This window comes from Vicia villosa, unplaced genomic scaffold (assembly GCF_029867415.1).
Source record: "Vicia villosa cultivar HV-30 ecotype Madison, WI unplaced genomic scaffold, Vvil1.0 ctg.001633F_1_1, whole genome shotgun sequence".
Classification (NCBI taxonomy): Eukaryota; Viridiplantae; Streptophyta; class Magnoliopsida; order Fabales; family Fabaceae; genus Vicia; species Vicia villosa.
In genome coordinates this window covers 272,348-297,085 of record NW_026705680.1, presented here as the reverse complement: position 1 = coordinate 297,085, position 24,738 = coordinate 272,348, and the positions used below count along the sequence as shown (strand labels likewise).

The 24,738-nt window shown below is 31.1% G+C and overlaps 1 protein-coding gene across 1 annotated transcript; it reads left to right on the top strand.

Moving 5' to 3' along the window:
* Positions 1-3,101: 3,101 nt before the first annotated feature.
* LOC131636109 (uncharacterized) lies at positions 3,102-23,785 on the top strand. Its single transcript, XM_058906759.1, has 13 exons — positions 3,102-3,297; positions 8,661-8,724; positions 14,340-14,404; positions 14,505-14,578; positions 15,191-15,306; positions 15,457-15,536; positions 18,215-18,397; positions 19,124-19,947; positions 20,034-20,384; positions 20,708-21,348; positions 21,453-21,633; positions 21,738-21,875; positions 23,132-23,785. The coding sequence occupies exons 1-13, from the start codon at positions 3,102-3,104 to the stop codon at positions 23,783-23,785; spliced, it is 3,567 nt and encodes a 1,188-aa protein (XP_058762742.1).
* Positions 23,786-24,738: the final 953 nt, after the last annotated feature.

Below are 24,738 nucleotides of genomic sequence, written 5' to 3'. Positions count from 1 at the left end.
TTCCCGTCCTCACAGTCATCTGATCATGTATGTGACGAAAATGTCCATGCACACGGAAGATCAACGCTTGTTAATTCAATACTTTCAAGATAGCTTATCTGGAGCTGCTTTGAAATGGTACATGGGTTTGGATAGTACTCACATCCGTACTTTCCATGATCTGGTGAAGCTTTCATCAGACAATACAAATACAACAATGATATGGCACCGGACAGAGATCAACTATGTGCTATGTCCCAAAGAGAAAAGAGTCTTTCAAAGAGTACGCGTAAAGATGGCATGAACTAACTGCTCAAATCATTCTTCCCATAGAAGAAAAACAAATGACTAAAGTGTTTCTTAAGATACTAAGCACATTTTATTATGAGAAGATTGTAGCAAGCGCTACCAATGACTTTACTGAAATGGTAAACATGGGATGCGACTTGAAGAAGGTATCGGAGAAGGTCCCCTAATCAAAGAATCCAATTCATCACTATCTAGTGGTGGCGTCAAAAGATTTATTAGTAACTTTGCCAAGAAAAAAGGAAGAAATTGTTAGTGTCATATCAAGAGGAAGAAAAAGACGGTATCAACCACAACAGATTGTTGCTGTAATTCCAGTTGCTAGCCAAGCTCCGCCTCTAAATGTGCAGATGCCTCAGCTCCAACAACCTCGAAAACAGGCTCCTCAACAAAATTAACAGAGGAAATATCCTCCTTTTGATCCTATTCCGATGACTTATACGGAATTACTGCCTTTGCTGCTTTAGAAGAATCTAGTTCAACTGAGGGAACCTGCTCCTCCTCCTGCTAATCCACCATTTTGGTAAAAGGCAGATGCTCGTTGTGCTTTTCACAAGAATGTTCTTGGTCATACTGTGGAAAATTGTTACCCTCTCACGAGTGAAGTAAAGAAACTGGTCCGAAGCAACATGCTCACCTTCAAAGATGTCAATCCTAATGTTCAAGTTAATCCACTGCCCAACCATGAGACTGTCAATGCAATCCAGACTCAAGCCGGTTATGAATACCTACACAATGTTTGTGAATCAACTCAATCCTTAGTGAATATGCACGATGTCTTATGTGAACTTTACTACTTTCCTCTGCATGACTATAATGCTTGTCCAATATGTTCTATCACCATTCATGTGTGTACTCTCGTAGTTGAAGACCTTCAGAAACTACTATACCGAGGAATTATTAGTATATCAAGAAAGAAAAGGGATGAAGAAATTCACTCTGTCAGCATGGTACATGGCTTTCCTGACCAATATCAAGTCTATAACATACACCTATTGAGATGTGACATAGTACAAATGCATGCCACCTTATGGGTGATGGGAGGATTAACTCGACACAATTATGGCTCCTGCCAACTCTACTGCAGAGATACCCGCAGATGTGCTCTAGTGAAAGGAGCATTTCAAAGTCTCATGGATCGAGGACTTATCCAGATTCTCCGAGATAGAGATGTGAACAATGACAACATGATTGGAATGCTCCATAGTAAATTATGTGCCCGGTGTTCGCACTGTACGCAGATCCTTACGAATGATACACAAAGTGTGGGTCCAAAATAGATTGATTGACTTCAGCCATGATAGTTGTCCCGCTTGTGACGGAAGCACACAAGGTTGTGCTAATCTATTAGAAGACATTCTGACTCTAATGGGTTTAGGTTTTCTATACGAACAAATCAAAGGAAGAAAAGGACATAATTACATTGACGAAGAAATGACCCATGAGCCACTTGATAGTATGATGCGAGAAGTTCCTCAAAGGATTCCGAAGCACAACCGTGACCTATACATATCAACAAAGTAGACGCTGGTTCATCTCTGAAGATTATGCCGTGGAGCACCTTGGAAAGTTTATCCTATCAAGGGGCACCTTTTAGACCAAATGGGGTTAGCGTACTGACTTTTGAAGGGTTCTCACGCACTGTGATTAGAGAGATTTATCTTCTTATCCGCATCGGACCTCATGATTTTGATATCACCTTTCAAGTGATGGAAATTTATCCTCCCTATAATTGTTTGTTGGGAAGACCTTGGATTCACAATGCTATAGTTGTCCCTTCCTCTTTTCACCAGATGTTGAAATACCATCTGAAGGACAAATTAATAACTGTTTATGGAGAACAGACCATGTTTGTTTGTCAACTATCCTCTGTTCCTAACATTGATGAAATTACGGCTAAGTTTCAAGCTTTAGGAGTCGTTAATCCTGAATACGGGAAGAAAGTTGGTGCGTCTATTTCATCTTGGAAAGATGCCCAACAAGTGGTTGCCGAAGGATCATAAGAAGGTTGGGGCAAGTTATTGAACTTCCCACGAACAAGAACAAAAGTGGTTTATGATTCACATCCCAGAATTCAAAAGGAAAAGAATCTGAGTATTGAAGCTGCAACAAGAATCTGAATGAGACCTTTCAAAGTGCTAGCTACATCAACTTAGATAAACAAGACATAGCTGCTATCATTGAAGATGTTCCAGAATGTTCAAGTTTTGTGACGCGTTGAGAGGACAATTCCAACTGGACTTCCGTCAGCATCTCTTCTGTTGTTCACGAGTCTAAGTAATTATCTGTCTTTTAAAAAAAACTTTCGCTCTTCCCAAGGCGAAAGAATAACGTGTGAGGGTGTCTAAAATAATTCATTTTGTTCTTCCCAAGACAAAAGTGAGCTTATGTAGGGCTTTGTTTCAAATTATTAATAAAAAGCAATTTTTGTTTCCCTTTTGTTTATCATTTGTCTTTTTGTGAAACTGGTAAGATCTAAAAAACCATAAAATCAATCAAAATGTTTTCAAATTTGCACATACACCTTTTCTTTTATTTGTTTCTAAAAAGCAAAACATAAATCATGTGCAGATTAACTCTTGGTAAACCCGCTGAAAAACAATGATCCTAGGCCCTCTCCAACTTTGAATATCCTGTGTAGGAAGCTGAAGAAGAGAGTAGTGAAGAGATCCCTTAAGAGATCACCCGTCTACTTGAGCACGAGGAAAATATCATTGAGCCGCACAAAGAGCCTTTGGAAATGATAATTTTAGGTACTGAAGAAGAGAAAAAAAGTGCGAATTGGGGCATTGTTAGAAGCAAGCGTCAAAGAGAAAATGGTTGATTTGTTGAAAGAATACGTGGATGTTTTTGCTTGGAGCTATCAAGATATGCCTGGATTGGATATCACTATTGTAGAGCAGAGATTACTGTTAAAGCTAGAATGTCCTCCTTTTAAGCAAAAGTTAAGAAGAACTCACCCAGATATGGTAGACAAGATTAAAGAAGAGGTACACAAGCAAATCAACGCTGGTTTCCTCGTCACATCAGAATATCCTCAATGGTTGGCCAACATTGTGCCCGTTCCCAAGAAGGATGGAAAAGTCATAATGTGTGTTGATTACATAGACTTAAACAGAGCAAGTGCAATAGATGATTTCCCGCTACCCCACATTGACATGCTGGTAAATAGCACTGCTAAGTTTAAACTCTTCTCATTTATGGAAGGATTCTCAGGTTACAATCAAATCATGATGCCACCTGAAAATATGAAAAAAAGCAGCTTTTATCACACCCTGGGCACGTTTTATTACCGTGTAATGCCATTTGGTCTGAAAAATGCTGGAGCAACTTATCATGTTGCCATTCAATTCAAACCCCTTTTTCTCAATGTAACAAATTACATAAGTATAAATCATAAGAAATATACCATATTTTCCTCATCAATGATCAATAGTAATCAAATAAAACCAAAGGTGAATAAAATTAGAGGTGAAGAAAAATAAATATACAATATAAATCAAAATAAATATACACTAACAAATTACACAAACCCTAATTTCACAGATGATCAATAGTAATCAAATAAAATTAAAGGTGAATATAAGGTATTCAAATCGCTGATTTGCGAAGTTAGAAGGATTCGCATTGAGGATTCATGATGGCTACGTCGTCAAAAGCGGAATGAGAGAGGGAATGGTAATGGTAGCGTGTGAAGGCGTCGAACCTGGTCGCTCATGTGTAAAAGTCTCTTTGATTTGGTTTAATTCAAAGTCCACCGTATTAGTTGGGATTTTGTGGAAAAAGGTTCTTTGAATTGGGGTAGTTAAAGGTCCACCATAGTTTTGGTGTTTATGATGGAAGATTGTAAGAAAGGTCTTGGTGTAATACTTGTATAACGATCTAACATCGTGAAAAATCCTTCAAAGTGTGAAGGAACAAGATGTACTATTGGTTAATAAGGGGAACTAGTATAATTTCTTTTTATGCGTCTTATTTTATTTATTTTACTATCCCTAGAACATAAATTATTCATAACTTCCAATAAAATAACTAATTAAATTTTTTTGCACTAAAACAACCAAAACTGGGCAATCTTAATTCACCCCACTCTTAGGTCGCATTTTATAATTATATTAATTGTCCACTTTCCCGTCCTTTGATGGGGGTTATAATTTTCAAGTTGCTTAGAATCCAGGCTCAATGCACTATAAGTATCTCAACCCTGAAGTTGAGTAGAAGGTCTTATACTCACACAAAAACTAAATACATTGAGCTTCTCACCCCTTACAGGAGCTAGCTCTCAATCTTACAACGTAACCTAAATTTTATGACAACTCTTAATCATAAGATATTGTCACGTTTTGTACTTTTACCAAATATAAATTACATTTAAATTTAGATAGTAGAAATTTAAAATCTACCAAAATAATTTTATTCACATTTAAATTGAATTACAAAATGACTGAATTGATATTTTTTAACATTCTTCCATATACAGAGATATCTATAAATAACTTACAAAATTAATTAACTTTTTTAACTTCCAAAAAGTTATAAAAGTATTTTCAAATGACAAATTTAAAATGGTTGGCAGTGAGGGTTATGAAATTCAATCAATCAAAAATTACAAAAGCAAAAGTGCAACATATGAATGATCCAAAGAAACATAGATATTTATAAATAACATTACCTTCAATTTTCTTGAGCCAACATCTTTTACAATCATCATTTTATGTGACAATGTGAAAAGGAAATTCCCGTCGAAAATAGTGCAGAAACATATCTTGAGTTATATTCATCAATCTTGAAGTAAAACCCTAAAAACTTGAAGAAAACAGAAATAACATTAACTGTTTGTAAAAGAAGAGTTTGTAAAAGAAGAGGAAGAAGGAAAAAGAATAGGAAGATTCAATAATCAGTAAACACTATAACTACAAAAGTTAGTAAAAATTACATCTTTGTCATGAAACTAATACTAAAATATAAAAGGATTTAAAAAAATCAAATTCAATTTAAATAGTTGAAGTTGAAAGGGGAAGATTGAAAGGGATGAAAAAACTGTGAGAGCATTAGAAAAGAAGCATTGGATATGATATTTGCTTTTTGAAAGTGAGATTCTATGCATGCTTATTTGCAGGATGGAGGATAAAGGATAATAAGCATCAATAATTAAATAACTTTTTAATCTATAGCATTTGCCAAAATTTGAAAGGTTCTACATGGAAAGCAACATAAAATTGATTACTTCAACTTTGTATTTTATGATTTTCAGCCAGTATTTTCAAACCGTGAGCTATCATCAAAAAGCAAACTCTGTCCAATTAGAAAAGGGTTATTATGGAATTTTCCCAAACATATCGTCTTCTTATATGAAAGATTATTATATTATTAATTTTTAAATCATTAATTAATAATTACATTTTCTTATATTTAATCACGTGATTAATCTTTCTCTACAAAAAGTTATAAATAGGTGGTAGTGTGCTACCAAATTTTCCAATTAGTTTTTTCAAGTCATTTAAATGGGAGGAACCAATACTATTATTCGAAGAAAAAAATAGCCACTAATACTATTATTTAAAGAGTTTAAAGGTAGTGCACTGACAGTGTAAACAAACTTTACACATACATCCAATCAAAATTCTTACACTTGCCATGTCATATTAATTTTTTTTAAATTAAAATTGTGTTTTTATTGGATGCATGGTTGTGATTGGTTGTCAGTGCATATCCCTTTTTCTCTTATTTAAATGGGAGAAACCAATACTACTATTTGAAGAAAAATAATAGCCACCAATACTATATATTTAATAAATATTATTTTTTCTTAATGTGAAAATTATATAAAACGGGAAAAATGAAGAAAAAAGATAATCAATAACATTATTTTCCAATCTTATATTGAATAATTATTAAATGATATAAGAAAGAAGAGAATCAATAACTCTTTCGAATAAAAATTTAAGATGAATTGTCGATTTCAAATCAAAGTTGAGATAATAATAATTTTACTATTTAAGAATTATTATTATTATTATTATAAAATATTTATAGAATGATTTTATTTTTTATGTATCCAACTTTACAAATTAAAACTTTACAAATCATAACATATTATTTTGTAAATTTAAACACCAAATTGTAATTCTTTAAATTTCATTTTGACTATATTGTCTTATCTAATTAGCTTGACAATGTTAGGGTATTAGAAAAGAAAAATAAACTATTTTAACTTTTTGTTTTTGTCCGCCACCTCATCATTTTGTGTCTAAAATTTACTTTTTACAACTAATTTATACTTTTATTTGTAAATTTTTATTTTGCAACTAAATTATACTTTTGGTTCTAAATTGTACTTTAGCAACTAAATTGTACTATTTTAAGAGCATTTTGGGTTCAAAAATTACATTTTGCATGTGTAAAATAATTATACAATTTCGGTGCATGAGTATTATTTTCTTTTTTTAATTCATAAGTAAATTAGTTTCTAAAATTTATGTTATTAGTCTAATTATGTGTCAAAAGTTTGTTATGAATCAAAGTCAAATTCTATTACTAATCTAAATACTTTTATAAATGATGCCTACAAAAAATTAATACTTGCATATCGGGTAAAATATATTTAATCCATGTATTTTTATAAATGATATAATTTTTATATACGGGAAAAAAAATATTACTGATCTAAATATTTTTATATACGAGAACTTTACTAATGATCAAGATATTTTTGTAAATAATACCTAAATATAAATAATTTTTGTATACGGAAAAACATTATTATTGATCTAAATATTTTTATATACGCAAGACGGTATTTATAATCCAAAGAAAGTACATGGGAAAAATCTATTATTGATTTAAATATTTTTATATACAAAAATTTACTATTGATCTAGATATTTTTATAAATGATAACTAAACATAAATAATATTTGTATACGGGAAAAAATTATTATTGATCTAAATATTTTTATATACGAAAGATGGTATTTATGATCCAAATATTTATGATTCAAAAATGGTATACGGGAAAAAAAATCTATTGTTATAAATATTTTTATACACGAAAAAAATTTATTATTGATTTAAATATTTTTTTTTTTGTATTTAATCTTCTATTTAATATAAATATATTATGTAAATAAATGCGCGTACCAAACCAAAACCCGTACATACACACGGATTTTGTTACTAGTTATTTAAAAAATAAATGGGAGAAACCAATACTAAAAATAATAGCCACTAATACTATATATTTAAATGAGATGAACCAATACTACTATTAATCACTAATTAATAATTTTTTTAGTTACATTTATAATTTAATTTTTATCATTTATTATCATTATATATTAAAAAAATAATTAATATACATTGTACACAGCTTCATTTAATAGCCACCACCAACACACCAATCCGTTCTTCTTCAGCTTCATTCAACATTCACCGTTAAAAACTCTCTCTCTCTCTCCTTATTTTTTTTAGCTCCTGACTCATTTAATAAAATTATCCTATTATTTCTCTCAATCTCACACATTTTCCGCACCCGCATTGTAGACCTACTCTATAGGGAGAAGAAAGAAAAGACCTACTCATTTTCATTCAACCTTTCATTTCTCTTCATTCAACTTTTCAGTCTCTCAACAAACGCTCTAATTTTTCTTTGATTCCAGTTTTATTATCTTTTCATTTTCAATCTCAATTATCACGAGTAAAAATAAAAAAAGCTGTTGCGAGAGTATACAAATATCTGCATTTTACTGTTCCAACTGATACATTTTTATGGGATAGTATCCACGTTGATCAGCCTTTGAATAAAAGGATCACGATGATGTTCTTTTGGAATTAACCACTAGGGCTCAAGGTATTAATTTTTCTGATTAATCACATACCGATGTAGATGCATTGGTAGAAAATGTCATTATACCTATGAAATAATATGTTTTCATAAACCAATCTCTTCCACTCCCTTTTCTAGTCTTACACTATGTATAGATCCACCGCATTAACCTTTCTTTCCTCTCTCTTTCAAATTTCTCTATAGACTTTACAAATAAATTTGTGAGCTTTATGTGTATGATTTCTCATTTTGATATTTTTGTTACCCTCATCGGCACCGAAAAGTACCGTGAATACTCTTCTCTATTTTGATATTTGGTTCAATTTATGCTTCAAACCTAAAACCTCTTCTTTAAAACCCTAATTTTAAATCCAAAATTGCTAATTCTTTTGGATCCATTCAAATTTTCAGATCTCTTGTGAAATGACACAAAACACAACACACTGTGATGGATCACAGATAACTAACCTCCACTTTACTTAAGTTTTGTTCCCAAAATAATTTCTTTTATTTTTTTATAATTCTAATCATTGTTTGGTTTTTCATATAGCTGCTGCTTCCCCCAATTTAGTTTTGGTTATTGAGCTTTGCAGTACTTACCCAAAAGGACTAAGGTATGTTTTTTTCCTTCTTGACTAAAGTTAAATGTTGGAACATTATGTCACTATTCTAATATTTCTTCTCTATATCATTCCGTATTCTTTCCCTTCCATGTATGGTTTTAAATTGCGGACCGCATCCACATCCGCATCAAACCGCAATTGTGGTGTGATCGTAAATCATATTATAACGCTGCAACGTCCGCATCATAACACTGCAACGGTCGGATCGGCCTGCATCAAACCGCGTCCGCCCGCAATAGATTATATATTGCTAGCAAAAATCATTTAATGTATCTTCCTTTCTATTTTTATCCTAGAGTCAAGGTATGTTTTAAACAAATTAATGATTTTCAAAGTGATGGCGAATCATATATATATATATATATATAAAATAGAGACAAAATGAAAGTCATGTGAAATATAAACTAAATAATAAAGTTTAATATTTTATGCTCTAAAATTAAATTCAGACCGGAACGACCCTAATCCGCATCACAGTAGCTGCAATACTCGCAACCGCAGTGACCGCATCTGCAGCCGCAACTGCAATTTAAAACAATGCTTCCATGCATATTTCAATGTTTCATCAATCACTTTTCCAACCTTGTTCATTCTCCTTTCCCTTTCCGAGATGCCGAAGACAAAGTGCTCCAATATTCTCCTCTTTATTCAAATTATGAGATTGTTTTGTTCAAATTAAATCTAATAAATAAGGGAAGATATGTCACTAAGCTAATCTAATATATATATATATATAGAGCATTTCAAGTGAGAGCATTTTTAAATGAGAGATGAGAGGAATAAATATCAACCATTGAATCCATCAAGAAAGAGAATGTTAATCCACTAATGTGATTACTAATTTCTCTCTCTTGATGAATCAAATGGTTGATATTTATTCCTCTCATCTCTCATTTAAAAATGCTCTCACTTGATATGTTTCCTCTCTCTATATATATATATATATATATATATATATATATATATATATATATATATATATATATATATATATATATATATATATATATATATATTCAGTAGAAACTCTTTAAATTAATATTCGGTAAATTAATAAACTCTCTAAAATAATAAATTTGTTCGGTCCCGACTTGGGCCAATGTAAAAAATTGATAAAATCGATAAAATAATAAGATAATAACTTTTCGGGAGATCCCTTTATAATTTTTGGTCCTAAGAAAATCATAAATTAATAATTCATAGAAACTGAAAAAATAATATTACACTCTATTGAAATATGATTCAATAGTTGTCTGTTTTCCTTTAAAGTTCAAAAGTCATTATTGATTTCCAATGCATATGAACACAGTAGTTACTAATTTACGTTGAGTCTCAAGGTTCGCTGCAACGTAATTCTAAGAGACACAAGCTAATTTTCCTTTTTATTTGGTATGTACAGTATAATTAGTTAAAAACTTTTTAAATTAATAATTCTCTAAATTAATAAATTTCTCCAATCCTGACATTACTAATTTAAAGAGTTTTTACTCTATATATATATATATATATATATATATATATATATATATATATATATATATATATATATATAACTCAAATACTGGTTTTGCCTTGATAACTATGTAGTTTCATGGCATATCTAGCACTACAAGTTGGAAACAATATTATAGATCCAAACGCTCAAACATTTTACTATTATTAATACAAAATATATATATATATATATATATATATATATATATATATATATATATATATATATATATATATATATATATATAATAAGCTCAACTTCGACTAATACCATTTTATAAAATAAACAGTGGCTCATCCGAATAAGCTACATTATGGGTTAGCTTGTTATAAGGAATGATCATGAATTTATACAATAACTCAACAACTCCCTACTCTTTCATTATCCGCATGTTTTTTTTTTTTTTATTTACAATACTGCATTGTATTATACATTTTTCATTTTTTCGTATATTTTTATAGTATTGAAAATAAATGTCTAATGTAAAATCTTTTGAAAAATTTTTTTTGCACATCATATATTTTGATAACTGGTGTAAAATCTTTTAAGCAAATGTCATATTTTTAGTAGTGATATTTTCTAGTATCAGTGTCAACTCTGATGATGTTTCCGCTGCTTAAATACAAGTTGAATTTTCAAACATGTCTATGTTACTTATAATAATTATTATCACCAAATTGAATGGTATTTTTGAAACAATCTATATTTATTTATTTATTTATTATAATTTATAGCAATATCACTTTTAATTATTGAATGTTAATTTCTTTGATAATTAAACTACTATCTCTTTTAATTATTAAATTATTATCTTTTTAATAATTAAATCACTAATTAATAATTTTATATCTATATTCAATTAAGTAATGTAACCTCTTTCCACACTTTTTTTTTATTTAGTGATATTTTATACTTAATCATGTAATTAATCTATAAAAATTTATAATTTTGTTATTATTATTTTTAGTATTATCAAATCCATTTAAGTGACCCACTAAAATATTTGAATTAATTTATTGAAAACGCTCCCTTCAATATTCTATTCTTTTAACCTTCTTATCTGTCACCTTATCTCTCATCTGATTACCATATTAACCACCCACTAACACATTATTAAAAACTTTTTTTTTAAAAATTAAATTGTCTTTAATAAAATTTGTCAATTTTTATTTATTTATTTTGGTATTTTTTTTTCTTTTACTTTTTATATTTTTTAATTTTAATACAATGCAATTTTTATCAAATGTATATATCTTTTCTATTATATCTAACTTTTGCCTAAGGATGTATTTGTAATTTTTTTATTTTGTTTTGCATTTTTCTAGTTTATTCTGTTGTTCCATTTTATAATTATAAATTCATATTTAAAGATGTAGAGCAATAAAAATTTAAAATGTGTTTAATATTTTTTTATTTAATTTGGGATTATTTATGATTTTCTAATTTATGAGAGTGAAAGTAATCTAAATTTTTTTGACTAATTTTTTCTATAAGTTGGAATTGACACAGTAGAAGTTGAATAATATTTCTTCACTCTAAAGAGAAATTTGGACGTTGAATGAGTTATCACACATAAATTGATGACCAATTATTTTAATATTTTTTAAGTTGTTTTCTAAAATTATATTTGTTATTAATAATAGATCTCACAATATTATGTACCACTATTTCGTGCTATCGCACTTGCGAACATCTAGTATGGCTAAATATATTTTTACCTTCTATAAATAGGGTAATATTCAATTTTATTTCTTCAAAAAAATTTCTTCAAATATTAGTTCTTGTAATTTTTTTCCGTCAAAACATTTTGTCCCTCGAGTTAATTTCTACAAACAGAGACTTACGTGGAACATGTTTCATTTGTCACGTAGATTATATTTTGAATTATATACCAACGTTGATGAATGAAACGAGTTTAGTGAAGAAGAAGAAGAATGGAATGAGTTGCCGTGAAGAACAAACGAGTTGGGAAAAATGAATGGAAGTAGCCAATCGTTAAGTCATTTTAACGGGACGGACCAATACTATATATGGAAATTATATTTATTATTAATAATAGATCTCACAATATTATGTACCACTATTTCGTGCTATCGCACTTGCGAACATCTAGTATGGCTAAATATATTTTTACCTTCTATAAATAGGGTAATATTCAATTTTATTTCTTCAAAAAAATTTCTTCAAATAATAGTACTTGTAATTTTTTCCGTCGAAACATTTTGTCCCTCGAGTTAATTTCCACAAACAGAGACTTACGTGGAACATGTTTCATTTGTCACGTAGATTATATTTTGAATTATATACCAACGTTGATGAATGGAACGAGTTTAGTGAAGAAGAAGAAGAATGGAATGAGTTGCCGTGAAGAACAAACGAGTTGGGAAAAATGAATGGAAGTAGCCAATCGTTAAGTCATTTTAACGGGAGGGACCAATACTATATATGAAAAAGTTTATCAGGGTTATTATTTAAAAGAAAATTTGACAACAATAGTTAGGGTTATTAACATTAATACAGTATATTTAAATTTGTTATATAAACTACTTAAATTTATAATATACTAATATTTATTATTGATTCTCAATATATATTAAAAAATTTATTTATACATTATACATTCATAAAAATTAATTGGCATGACCACCCATGGGATGAAATACTAATTGTTACAAAATGTCATTTAATAGTAACTAACCAATCTCTTCCTCTTCTATTTTCTCTCCGTGCAATATCCCTCAATATTCAACATTATTTTTCACCGTTAATCTCTCTCTCTCTCTCTCTCTCTCTCTCTCTCTCTCTCTCTCTCTCTCTCTCTCTCTCTCTCTCTCTCTCTCTCTCTCTCTCTCTCTCTCTCTCTCTCTCTCTCTCTCTCTCTCTCTCTCTCTCTCTCTCTCTCTCTCTCTCACTCACTCTCACATTTTTAGCTCTTGACTCAGTTAATAAAATTTTCCTATTATTTCCCTCTAATTAATTCTCCTATTATAAGCAAAACATATTAATTATTTTCCTATTATTTCCCTTCATTACTTTATTAGTATTTGTGGTTCCAATAAAACTAATTATTTTCAATTCCAATTTGTGGAAAAGCCACCATACTGCTAGTAGGAAATCATGGCTCAAAACAGTTTCAAACTGCCTTAGTCATCTCCGTGTTATTCTGGCATAGCGCATACTGGTTCAATACCCTTGCTTAATGGGATATATAAATGACCCAATATCAATGGTTCCTCTAGACGGCATAATCTTGATTTTCAATGGATTCTTGCTTTTTCTTTGTTGGATCAGTAATCCATTACCAATATTAGTTGCAATTTATTAAAAACCATCCGATTTGTTGATTTCTGTATTCAGTTTGTTATTTCTGTTCTTCGTATTTCCTTTGTTGTGTATGTGAATTTTTATTGACACAGAGAAAGAAAGAACGACAGGCTCAAAAATGAAGAGAGCGAGACATTCGTTAACACAGAGAAATCAGGAATGACGACATTGTGTAAATATTGTCAACAATCAGGTGTGTGAGGTTGAATATCTTATTTGCTTATTATGGTTATTTTGATCAACAATCATTTAACTTGCATCTTTATGATCATATTGATACCGACCATAAGAATGCTTGCAACAAACACATGTCATTTTATAGGTATAGATGTTTCCGATATTGTGAGATGCATGAAATACATCTCACAATAAAACTGAAAAATAGGATCTATTAACCAGAGAACAAAACCTATACATAAGTCAACAAATGTTAAGATGAAAGAAAACAAAATTTGTTACGGCCATTATATCAACCAAAAAAGAGAACAAAATTTCAACAATAATAGGCTAATAGTAATAGTTGTGTGATCTATTCAGGACACGAGTTAAGAAGAAGGGTCCCCATTGACTTCTTGATAATTCTCTATCTCATTCCTCTTTAAGGCATTGGCAATAGCCTGCAAAATAATTTTGGAGGCAAGGCTGATTTCATATGTCTTGGAACGGAAGGAGAAGAGAATTATCAAGTAGTCATTTGGGGTGCTTCATATTATACTGAGGCAACATGCTGCCAAACATTGAGTGATTTTCATAACTTAATATATATTTTTTATTTATTCTATTGCAGAGCTTGTCTTCTTGTGCCTCAAAATGACTTCCACAATGATGTTAACAATTTTACAGAAGTAGGAGGTGTTTGTTTTGAAAATTTTCATGGTTCCATTATTTTATATTATAAAGCATTGGTTTCATGTATAGTTGACTGACAACCTCTTTTTGGTTTTTTTTTCAGGGACTGTTGTGGACGGTCAAATTTGTCATCCAAGAAATTATGACTTCTATATGTGTGCTCATGCAGGAATGAATGTGAGTATTCCCAACTCATTTTGACTGAGCATTTATGTTGAGTTTGAAGTTGTATGATTGTCAATAATACCATAATGTTTCTTTAAGTTATGCATGTTCTTTACTCTGATACTTTTCAACAAACCATACCATAGTAAAGAACATGCATAACTTAAAGAAACACTATGGTATTGTTGACAATCATACAACTTCAAACTCAACATAAATGATCAGTCAAAATGAGTTGGAGATATTCACAATTATTCCTGCATGAGCACACATATAGAAGTCATAATTTCTTGGATGACAAATTTGACCGTCCACAACAGTTCGTGAAAAAAACCAAAAAGAGGTTGTCAGTCAACTATACATGAAACCAATGCTTTAAAATATAAAATAATGGAACCATGACAAATTTTAAAACAAACACCTCCTACATCTGTGAAATTGTTAACATTATTGTGGAAGTCGTTTTGAGGCACAAGAAGACAACCTCTGCAATTGAATAAATAAAAAATATATATTAAGTTATGAAAACCACGCACTGTTTGGCAACATGTTGCCTTAGTATAATATGAAGCACCAAGCACCCCAACTGGCTATTTGATAATTCTCTTCTCATTCCATTCCAAGGCATATGAAATCAGTCTTGCCTCTAAAATTCCTTTGGAGGCTATTGCTAATGCCTTAAAGAGGAATGAGATAGAGAATTATCAACCAGCCAATGGGGACCCTTCTTCTCAACTCATGTCCTAAATAGATCTCAGAACTAGTACTATTATCCTATTATTGTTGAAATTTTATTCGCTTTTTTGGTTGAGATAACGGCTGTAACAAATTTTGTTTTCTTTCATCTTAACATTTGTTGACTTATGTATAGGTTTTGTTTTCTGGTGTAGGGTAAAGCCGGAGGCAACAACTGGTTTGTCTCATGGTGGAAAAAGTGGAGAATCTTTTTCTTCACTCTCGATTTCTATATGTATGAAATAGTAAGTTGAAGTTGAACTATATATAAATTAATTGATTAATGCAAAATATAAATTATTATAATAAATGAATATTCTCTTATATATGAAATGAATCTAAAGTATGGGATGACTATCTCGATATTCATATTTTATTAAAAAAAAGTTTAAAACAAAGTTTAATATAATAGCATGATAAGTATTTTTTTTAGAACTAAAAATAGTGACTCATGTGCTAAAAATGACATGTGTTTGTTGGACAATATTTTTTATTTTGGTTAAAAATATTTCAAAAATATTTTCTTAATCAACATTCATAGATCAATATTTTGTTTGAAGTAATGTTCTTTTGAAACATAGGTTTTAGAAATAAAACAAATACAGTCATGATGTATCACACCACTTAACATGTTTAAAATAAATAATTGACTTTAATCTAACAATTATTTACATAGAGTATTAAAATGGTATTAAAGTTTTGGTTTATGAAAAATAATTGGTAAAATAAAATGTTTAATATGTTAAAAAAATCCTTTAAAAATAAGTTATTTAGTTAAAGAGAATATTTTTTATGTATTTTGCTAAGTACCCATTTTTAACTAGTATTAAATTAATTCTTAATATTTTAAGAAAACATAATTAATGCTTTTCTATACATAAAGTTAAGTTGTTAAACCCCATTCTTAAATAGATAAGCTTCAATCATATACAAGTAAGCGGGTCAAGTTACTGTGCATAGAGAATAATCTATGCACCATGCATAGAATAATCTCTGCCCTTGGATCAACATTTTAATCTAAAGGTGAATATTAGGCATATATAACATTTTCTAAAAAGGAAACCTAATCTCATTCTCTCGCTCTCACGATTTTGGGGCTTCGGATTCTCTCTCGCCGCCACCACCATCATCGCACTCTCTCTCTCGCCGCCACCACCAGCATCGCACTCACTCTCTCTCGCCGCCACCCCCAGCATCGCACTCTCTCTCTATCGCCGCCACCACCAGCATCGCACTCTCTCTCTCTCGCCGCCAACACCACCATCGCACTCTCTCTCTCGCCGACACCACCACCATCGCACTCTCTCTCTCTCTCTCTCGCCGCCACCACCATCGCAGCACCTTCAACATCATCATCTAGGTAAGATTAAATCTTTCTTCCGATTAGGTCGCGATTTTGTTTCAATTTGTGTTTTAGTTACTACGATTAGGTCAGATTAGGTCACGATTTTGCTATATTTGAGTAATATGTATGAAATAGAGTAATATGTATTGAGTAATGAGTGGTCTACTATGAGCACTATATGTCACTTGCTGAGTTATTGATAGACTGATTTGAGTAATATGTATGAAATAGAGTAATATGTATTGAGTAATGAGTGCTCTACTATGAGCACTATATGTCACTTGCTGAGTTATTGATAGACTGATTTGAGTAATATGTATGAAATAGAGTAATATGTATTGAGTAATGAGTGGTCTACTATGAACTAGACAATTTACAAACACGGTGACAAGTTATATTCCAAGGAGTATATGCTTCTGTGGAGGAAGTTCTAAAACTCCAGTCTTCATTATTCACTTGTCTTCTTTGTTAGTGATGTTAGATTTTATTTTGTACCTCTGTGGAATTTGTTTATATCAATTATCTAAAAACTATAGTTGCATGTAATTTTTAATATTGGAGGAAAGAAATCAGCTAACTGCTGTAATAACTACTTACTTGAAAAAGAACCTTTTGGTTTTCTTTCTATAGTTTCTAGCATATAACATATTTACTATATAATGAATTTGCCTTTGTTCTGGTTCAAAGTCGATGTTTCCATTTTAAAACAGGGACACAACTCTAGGTGTGTTTTTCTTTTTAAAATTATAGGTGCTGTGCCAAGTCATTAATTCTAGTAAATATGAGTGTATGGCCTATCAGTAAGTAGATTTAAGGCAGCCAGAGCTTAATGGATCTAGTAAATATGAGTGCATGGCCTATCAGTAAGTAGATTTAATGCAGCCAGTGCTATTCAGCTCCCACAGTGATAGGGTCTAAGAATGGGTAGTATTCATTATGGAGTCAGTTAAGTTTGTAAACAATCCTGGGCAAATTATCTGCAGTTACTGTTAGTTGACTGTTGTCTTAGTTTGTCAAGGAAGAGTCTATATTTCAGTCCCAAATTTTCTACCTCAAATGCAGCATGTCTTTAAGTTTTGATTTAAATTCGGATTAGCTATCTATTTTTCAAGTAATACTTGTTGCTGCTGATAATACTTGTTCTTCTCCCATAATACTTGTTGAGTAATATGTTGTGATAATCTTTTTTACTCAAGTAATTGTGACAACTTAATAATTCATGTTGAGTTACACAATAAATTGTTGAGTTACTCAAGAAAAGTAATGACACGTGTGAAGTAATTACATATGTTTTTTTATCGTTTGACACGTGTTAGATAGTTTTATTTATGTGTCTTGTTCTCATATGTGTGTATAATCTGAAACTTTCGGAACAGAATAGCATGCTTCAAATAGATAAATTGTTAACAAATGCTTGTATATTTTTATTTTTTCTTTGTGAATCTAGAATAGCATGCTGTATTTGAATTTGAGTGAGCAATTCTACATAAGTATCTAGGATTGTAGTATGACATCTTATTGTAGTATGTTCTGTTCCTTGCTTATTGAGTAATATGTTGTATGGACAGATATGAGAACAAGATCTGCGGCACGAATTGTTAACAATGACCATTCTGATGATTTTGTTACAATCATAGAGGAAGACGTAAATGATCGTACTGCTGCAGTTGGGACTGAAGAGGCAGAGGATGGATTTGCTGACATGAGAAATAAGAAAGGCAAAAGAACTTCATCAAATATATTGCATAGAAGTAAGTATTTGAATAATCTGTTTTTGGATTTGAGTAATTTGTTGTCAATATTTATGTTTAGAATAGTCATATCATAAGTTTTTTTGGGAGGCCCTGCCCTGTACGAGTTAGCTACAATTCAACCATGCCACCAATTAGGGGTCATATATTTAGATATAGTTTAATGGTGACAATTCTATTAGGAGCTGTGCATAGTTCAATACTGGCCAGATTTCATGAGTTCATGCTTTTAGAGAATAAAATCTGGATGTTGATTTGTTAGGATTCAAATATTGATTTATTTATTTTTTAATTTTCCTTTTCTTTTAATTCTAAAATTTACAAGCAGATGTGGCTTGTATTGTTTTTTTTAAAAGGTTTCATACTTAGTATTTTTTTTTCTTTTCAAACTATAACCAAAAATATGGAACAAAGCTAGTAGTAATTTTTTGGATTTGAGTAATATGTTATTAATATTGAGTAATCTGTTTTTGGATTTGAGTAATATGTTATTAATATTGAGTAATCTGTTTTTGGATTTGAGTAATATGTTATTAATATTGAGTAATCTGTTTTTGGATTTGAGTAATATGTTATTAATATTGAGTAATCTGTTTATGGATTTGATTAATACGTTATTAATATTGAGTAATCTGTTTTTGGATTTGATTAATATGTTGTTAATATTGAGTATATTCTGTTCCTTGCTTTCTATTCTTGTTATTGAGTAATATGTTGTATGGACAGATATGAGAACAAGATCTGCGGCACGAATTGACAACAATGACCATACTGCTGCAGTTGGGACAGAAGAGGAAGACTTGAATGATCATACTGGTGCAGTTGGGACAGAAGAGGAAGAGGATGGAAGTGCTGACATGAGAAATAAGAAAGGCAAAAAAACATCATCAAGAATATTGCATAGGTGTTTCCCTAAGAAGCTGACAGAATTAGTTTTGTTGTTGAACGAGGGAAAGAAAGATCCTAGGAAGAAAGAAGACTGTATTAAGAAAGAGAAGTATATTACGGAATGTGGATTTGGTGGATTGTTAAAACTGAACATCACCATTATCCCGGGGGTATTTGTAAGTTGGATTTTAGATAACTTTGACGAACATAGGGGAATGATTGTCAATGAAAATGCAAGAATTACAGTTGGAGAAGAAGATGTGAAGAGGGTATATGATTTGCCAAGGGGTAAGAAGATAATTGATTTGGAAAAGGTTGACAAATCAAGTAAAGAAAAGGTGAAGAAATTTAAGGAGCAGCTCGGGTACATAGGGGAGACTTATGATAGTATGATCCACATACATACCAATGTTTTGTATGAAAAATTGATGAATTTTGAAATCACAAAGAACAAAGCTTGGGCAAAAGGTTTTATATTATTGGCTATCGGAACCATTCTTTGCCCTACTACTTCATACTTGATTAGTTTGAACTATGCTACAGTGTTGAGCGAAGTAAAGAAAGTTAGTAGCTACAACTGGTGTCAACACTTAATTCAACATGCCAACGGAGGGATTAAGAAAGATGCATGTTCTGGGAAAGCAGACTTCCACTTTCTTCTAGTATGTAATCTATTAAAATATTGTTTTCATTTAATGTATCCTCTTTAAATTTTATTTAATAATCAAATTTAATATCTTCATTGTAGGTACATTTTTTAGATATGGTGCAAACAACCAAACAAAAGGAAATAGTTGAAAAAGCACCAAGTTGTGGAAATTGGGAGGATGGCAATGTGAGCATGGAGTTGAAGAAAATAAAGAAGAAGGGAGGTTTCAACAAGGTGATCATTCTTGATAAACAAGATTGTGATATTCCAGAAAGTAGTATGGCAGCAAAAGACATGGGTGATGAAGTGATGCATGACAAAATTGCTGAGACTGCAAAACGTAGTAGAGAGAAAGTGATCCAAAGAAAAGGGAAAAAGCGAAAGACACAAAATGTGGATAATGAAATGATGGAGGCTCATTTGGCTCCACAAGACTACGCATTAGAAGAGGTATATCTGAACGAAATACTCAATATTCAAATTTAGTAGTGTAATATATTAGCAGTATTGAGTATTGAGTAATGCTTAGTATATGGTCATTCATTGTTATTTGAGTATCGAGTATTGTGTACTATATGACCATTCATTGTTATTTTAATATTCAGTATTGAGTGCTACAGTTTGACTATTGAGTATTGCATAATATATGGCTATTCATTGTTATTTTAGTATTCAGTATTACTGTTTGAGAGTACATGTTTAATATGTGGCTATACATGCTTAGTTTGAGTAATATGTGGCTATTGATTTGAGTGCTTTTATGTACATTGCAGGCTAAAAAACAAATAAAAATTTGTGATGAAAAGCTGAAGTTTTGGGCAGATTGGAAGACTTATTGGGTCAAACAGGCAGAGGAAGCCGAGTCTTCAATGAGAAAAGGAAAAGAAGTTGGAGAAAAGGAGCATCGTTCTAATACGGAAAAAGAAGTTGGAGATAAAGAGGATGCTGCACATGAGCCTAGAAATGCAAGTCCTGAATTGGTTGAGAGTGAAGACAATGATTCGGATCATGGGCTTGAAGAACAAGCTGCAAATTTAGTTGATAAAGAGGATGATGCAGAACAGCCCGGAAAAAAAGATGATGCAAATCAGCCTGAAAAAGAAAGTCAAGAGAAGCATGGTGATACAGCTGAGATGAATGATTCTGATTGGGGTCAGCCTTCTTTTAGTCTAGGATTCAGTACTCCTATATCATTGGAAGAAAGTAGAAAGTCACCATCTGATGTGGCAACATACACACTTATGGAGAACATACCACAAAATGAACAGATTCCGCTTCCAAAAAGGATCTCAGCATTGTCACAATACTTTAGATCCCCATATGTAATGCAAATGAAGAAGGCAAAATTGAGTGAGGAAGACACACAATTGGTCAACTATGCATGGACATTGGCAGAAGCAAATGGAGGAGCTATGTACGTTGATTTTTTAATTCAAGCATTTAATATTTTTTTAACTTCAATCTTTAAATGAGATTCATTATATTTCATCTCTAATTGATAATGATTTTAACATGAAGGGAGGTATTGTTCCAAGACAAATGCAAGATGTTAGACAACCTTAACAGGGGATCCTTATTTTGTCTCAAGAAGGATTGTAAGTTAGAGGGGGATGTCATTGGAAACTATTTTAGTTTCTTGAATAAAAAAGAGATGATGAAAGGAAAGATGAAAAGGTTGATATTCCCGGTTACATATGAAGTAAGTATCACATATTGATTAGTTTTAATTAACTAAAATTTACAATATCTTCATTGTTTAAATTCCCATATTAAATGTATTCTGTTATAATTATTTGCACATAGTTTGAGCATGGCGTCAAGATCACTAGACGCAAAAAGGATCATAGAGAAGCCCATGTAGTGGCCGAGTATGCAGAAGATTTAATAAGACAGCTCAAATACATGGATTTTAATGATATAGACGTGGAAAATCCTGAATATGTAAGTACATTTTTGCTTAATATTTGTGCGAACATATTGTAAATATATTGTGCTAGGATAATATTCAATAATGTTTAATATGTTGATAGTAATGAGTAATCTGCCATACTAAGTGATACAGAAAGAATTTCTGCTATATCAAAGGTAGAATTCAGTAACTCTTTGAAAGATAGTTCATTTGAGAAAAGTTCAACGAAAGGAACTGATAATGTGTCAAATGAGATAAACACTACCAGTCATATAATACTATTTGGTCAGATCGTGCGTCCCGCTGAAAAAAGTTTCGATGATTCTGCTATTAAGGGGGCTGATTGTAGTGAGATGCACAATGGGGGCTGATTAATGGGGCTGATTGTAGTGAGATGCACAATGGGGGCTGATTAAGGGGGCTGATTCTGCTATTAAGGGGGTTGTTGAAAATAATAGCTCAACTAGTTTTTAGAAAATAGTGAAGTAGCTAATAAGATGGATAAAACATGGCTTTAAACTTGCATACTGTTGTAAACTTTCTACTTTGTTACTATACCATGGTATGGTTTTCTTTTTTCTTTTAGTTATTCTCTCTTAGGATTTGGAGATGATAATTTTTATCACCTTTTAGTCACAATTTAAGTAAGTTAACTGCTTTTGAATTCTCATATATGCTATTGAAATTTATAACAACTTGGTTGGTAACAGACTTGCTCTTAAGTGTGTCAACACTAATCACATCACGACATGCTTTGAGATTTTTATTGCTACTAGTATTAAAAATTAATTTTAAAAAAAGTACGTAGTTATTAAGAAACTTAATAAGAGCAATGAAGAACATCATTTACAGCTCGGCGAGTCCATATGGCAGTGAAACAGTGGCTGAAATATCACACTGCTATTCAGCCAATGTTTGATGGATCCAAATCTCTAAGTTTAAACCATATTCCAAATTAGAAACCTAAGAAGTATGAACGTTTTGTAACAAAATAATACTGAACACATGGGATAATATTCAATAATGTTTAAGTAATATGTTGATAGTATTGATTACTCTGTTTTGATTAATTACAAGGTTAGCTATAGCAATCTGTTTTGATTAATATGTTGATAGTATTGAGTAATCTGTACTGAGTAATCTGTACTGAGTAATCTGTATTGAGTAATCTGTACTGAGTAATCTGTACTGAGTAATCTGTATTGAGTAATCTGTATTGAGTAATCTGTTTTGATAGTATTAATTCCATGTTGATTATTGTACTCATGATTTCTTTTCATCATTACAGTGGTTTTTCCCAGTTTATTTGAAGAGTCACTATGCTGCATATGTGATTGATTTCAAAGAACAGAGGTTCGGATTTCTGAATAGTTGTGAAAGGTTCACATTTCGAAAAGAAGATGAATGGGACAACTGGGGGAAGTGGAAAGTGAGATATGGGATGGAGTTGATAAATGCTAAGAGAAATGAACCTATAGACTTTAGTCAATGGAGTTGGGAGGATGTGAATTTGCCTTTACAACATGATAGGAAATCATGCGGGCTATTTGTTCTGACATATATTGAGAAATGGGATAGCAAGCAAGCTGCAATTTGGGATTTTTTTAAGCATTGGGATATGATGACAAATGAAGAGCAAGATGATTTTATGGAGATTCAAAGAGTAAAAGTGTTGCTAGACATCTTGAAGCGTGAGGACAATGAGTTGCTTCAAAACTTGACAAAGTTAGCTCTGACATTGGCTGAAGAAGAGGCTGCATGTGCTATGGAGGATGACTTGGAGAAAGAAGCAGAGAAGAACAAAAAAAAGGTGAAGACAAAGAAGTCAGCCCCTAACTTGGGTGAAGAAGAGGAAGAATGTTCTATGGCACAAGTCCTTGAGAAAGAAGCCGGGAAGAAGACAAAAAAACATAGGACAAAAAGGAAAAAAACTCTATATTGAATTGTGTAGTAAGAATGTTGGTTTCTAGAATTGATTAAGTTTGACTTGTATGAGCAAATTGTTTCTTTAAGCTTAAATGTAGACAAATTGTTTCTTTAAAGCTACTGTCCTGTTCCATATTGATGCAGATTCCTTTTTACGTATTTTCAAATAAAACTGCAACTTTAAATTAGTAGACTGTTTGAATCATCCGGTACATCCAATGAATAGATTCAATGACAATTAGTTTTAAAAAATTTCAATCAATGAGGTGTTTTTAAATCGATTCAAATACAATCTCAATACATATCTAGAATATTTATTCTAGAATACAAGCAAGAATTTAATGAAAACAATTTGCACTGTAATAAAAATGATAAGAGAGGAGAATAGTTATTCATTCTATGAAGTACCCTGCTCCTCTTTTGTCTGTTGTTTACTCGACTGTTGTAATAATTCTAGGAACTATAATATGAACTTATGACTGTGTTGTGTTGTGTGTGATAACAAAAATATAAAACAAAACATAACACGATACAATAAAAAATAAGGGAATGTGATTTTGTAATAATAAAATAATAATTTTGTGAGAATTGATTTTGAAATAGAGTATGATCCTCGTTTTGGGTTTGAATTGAATTTTATATCTTTTTTTAAATTTAAATAAGATATATGGACTAAAGATTTTCTTCTAAATATATAATAAAGTACTGCATAAGATTTGTTTAAGGATTTCTTCCCTTGGACTCAATAACTCATCATATCTGCAAACTCCTGAGCAAATGAAGTGCCCTTTGCCACTGTGGTTTTTCTGACAGAACAATTCTTCTTAAAGCTGGGACTGCTCCAGCAGCTATAATTCCTGAATGGTTCTCACTATCCATACTCAGATTATACAGCTATAATTGTTGATTCCTAATTGAAAAACAAACTAATTCATCTACTGATTGATTAATTGAGCAAAAGCTAAATTG

Excerpts from the sequence above, each read along its gene's own strand:
- LOC131636109 (XM_058906759.1), top strand. The coding sequence starts at position 3,102 with ATGGTTGATTTGTTGAAAGAATACGTGGATGTTTTTGCTTGGAGCTAT. Across the intron at positions 15,307-15,456 it reads GACCCTTCTTCTCAACTCAT|GGTAAAGCCGGAGGCAACAA; the intron begins GTCCTAAATAGA and ends TTTCTGGTGTAG. Across the intron at positions 20,385-20,707 it reads AAGACTACGCATTAGAAGAG|GCTAAAAAACAAATAAAAAT; the intron begins GTATATCTGAAC and ends TGTACATTGCAG.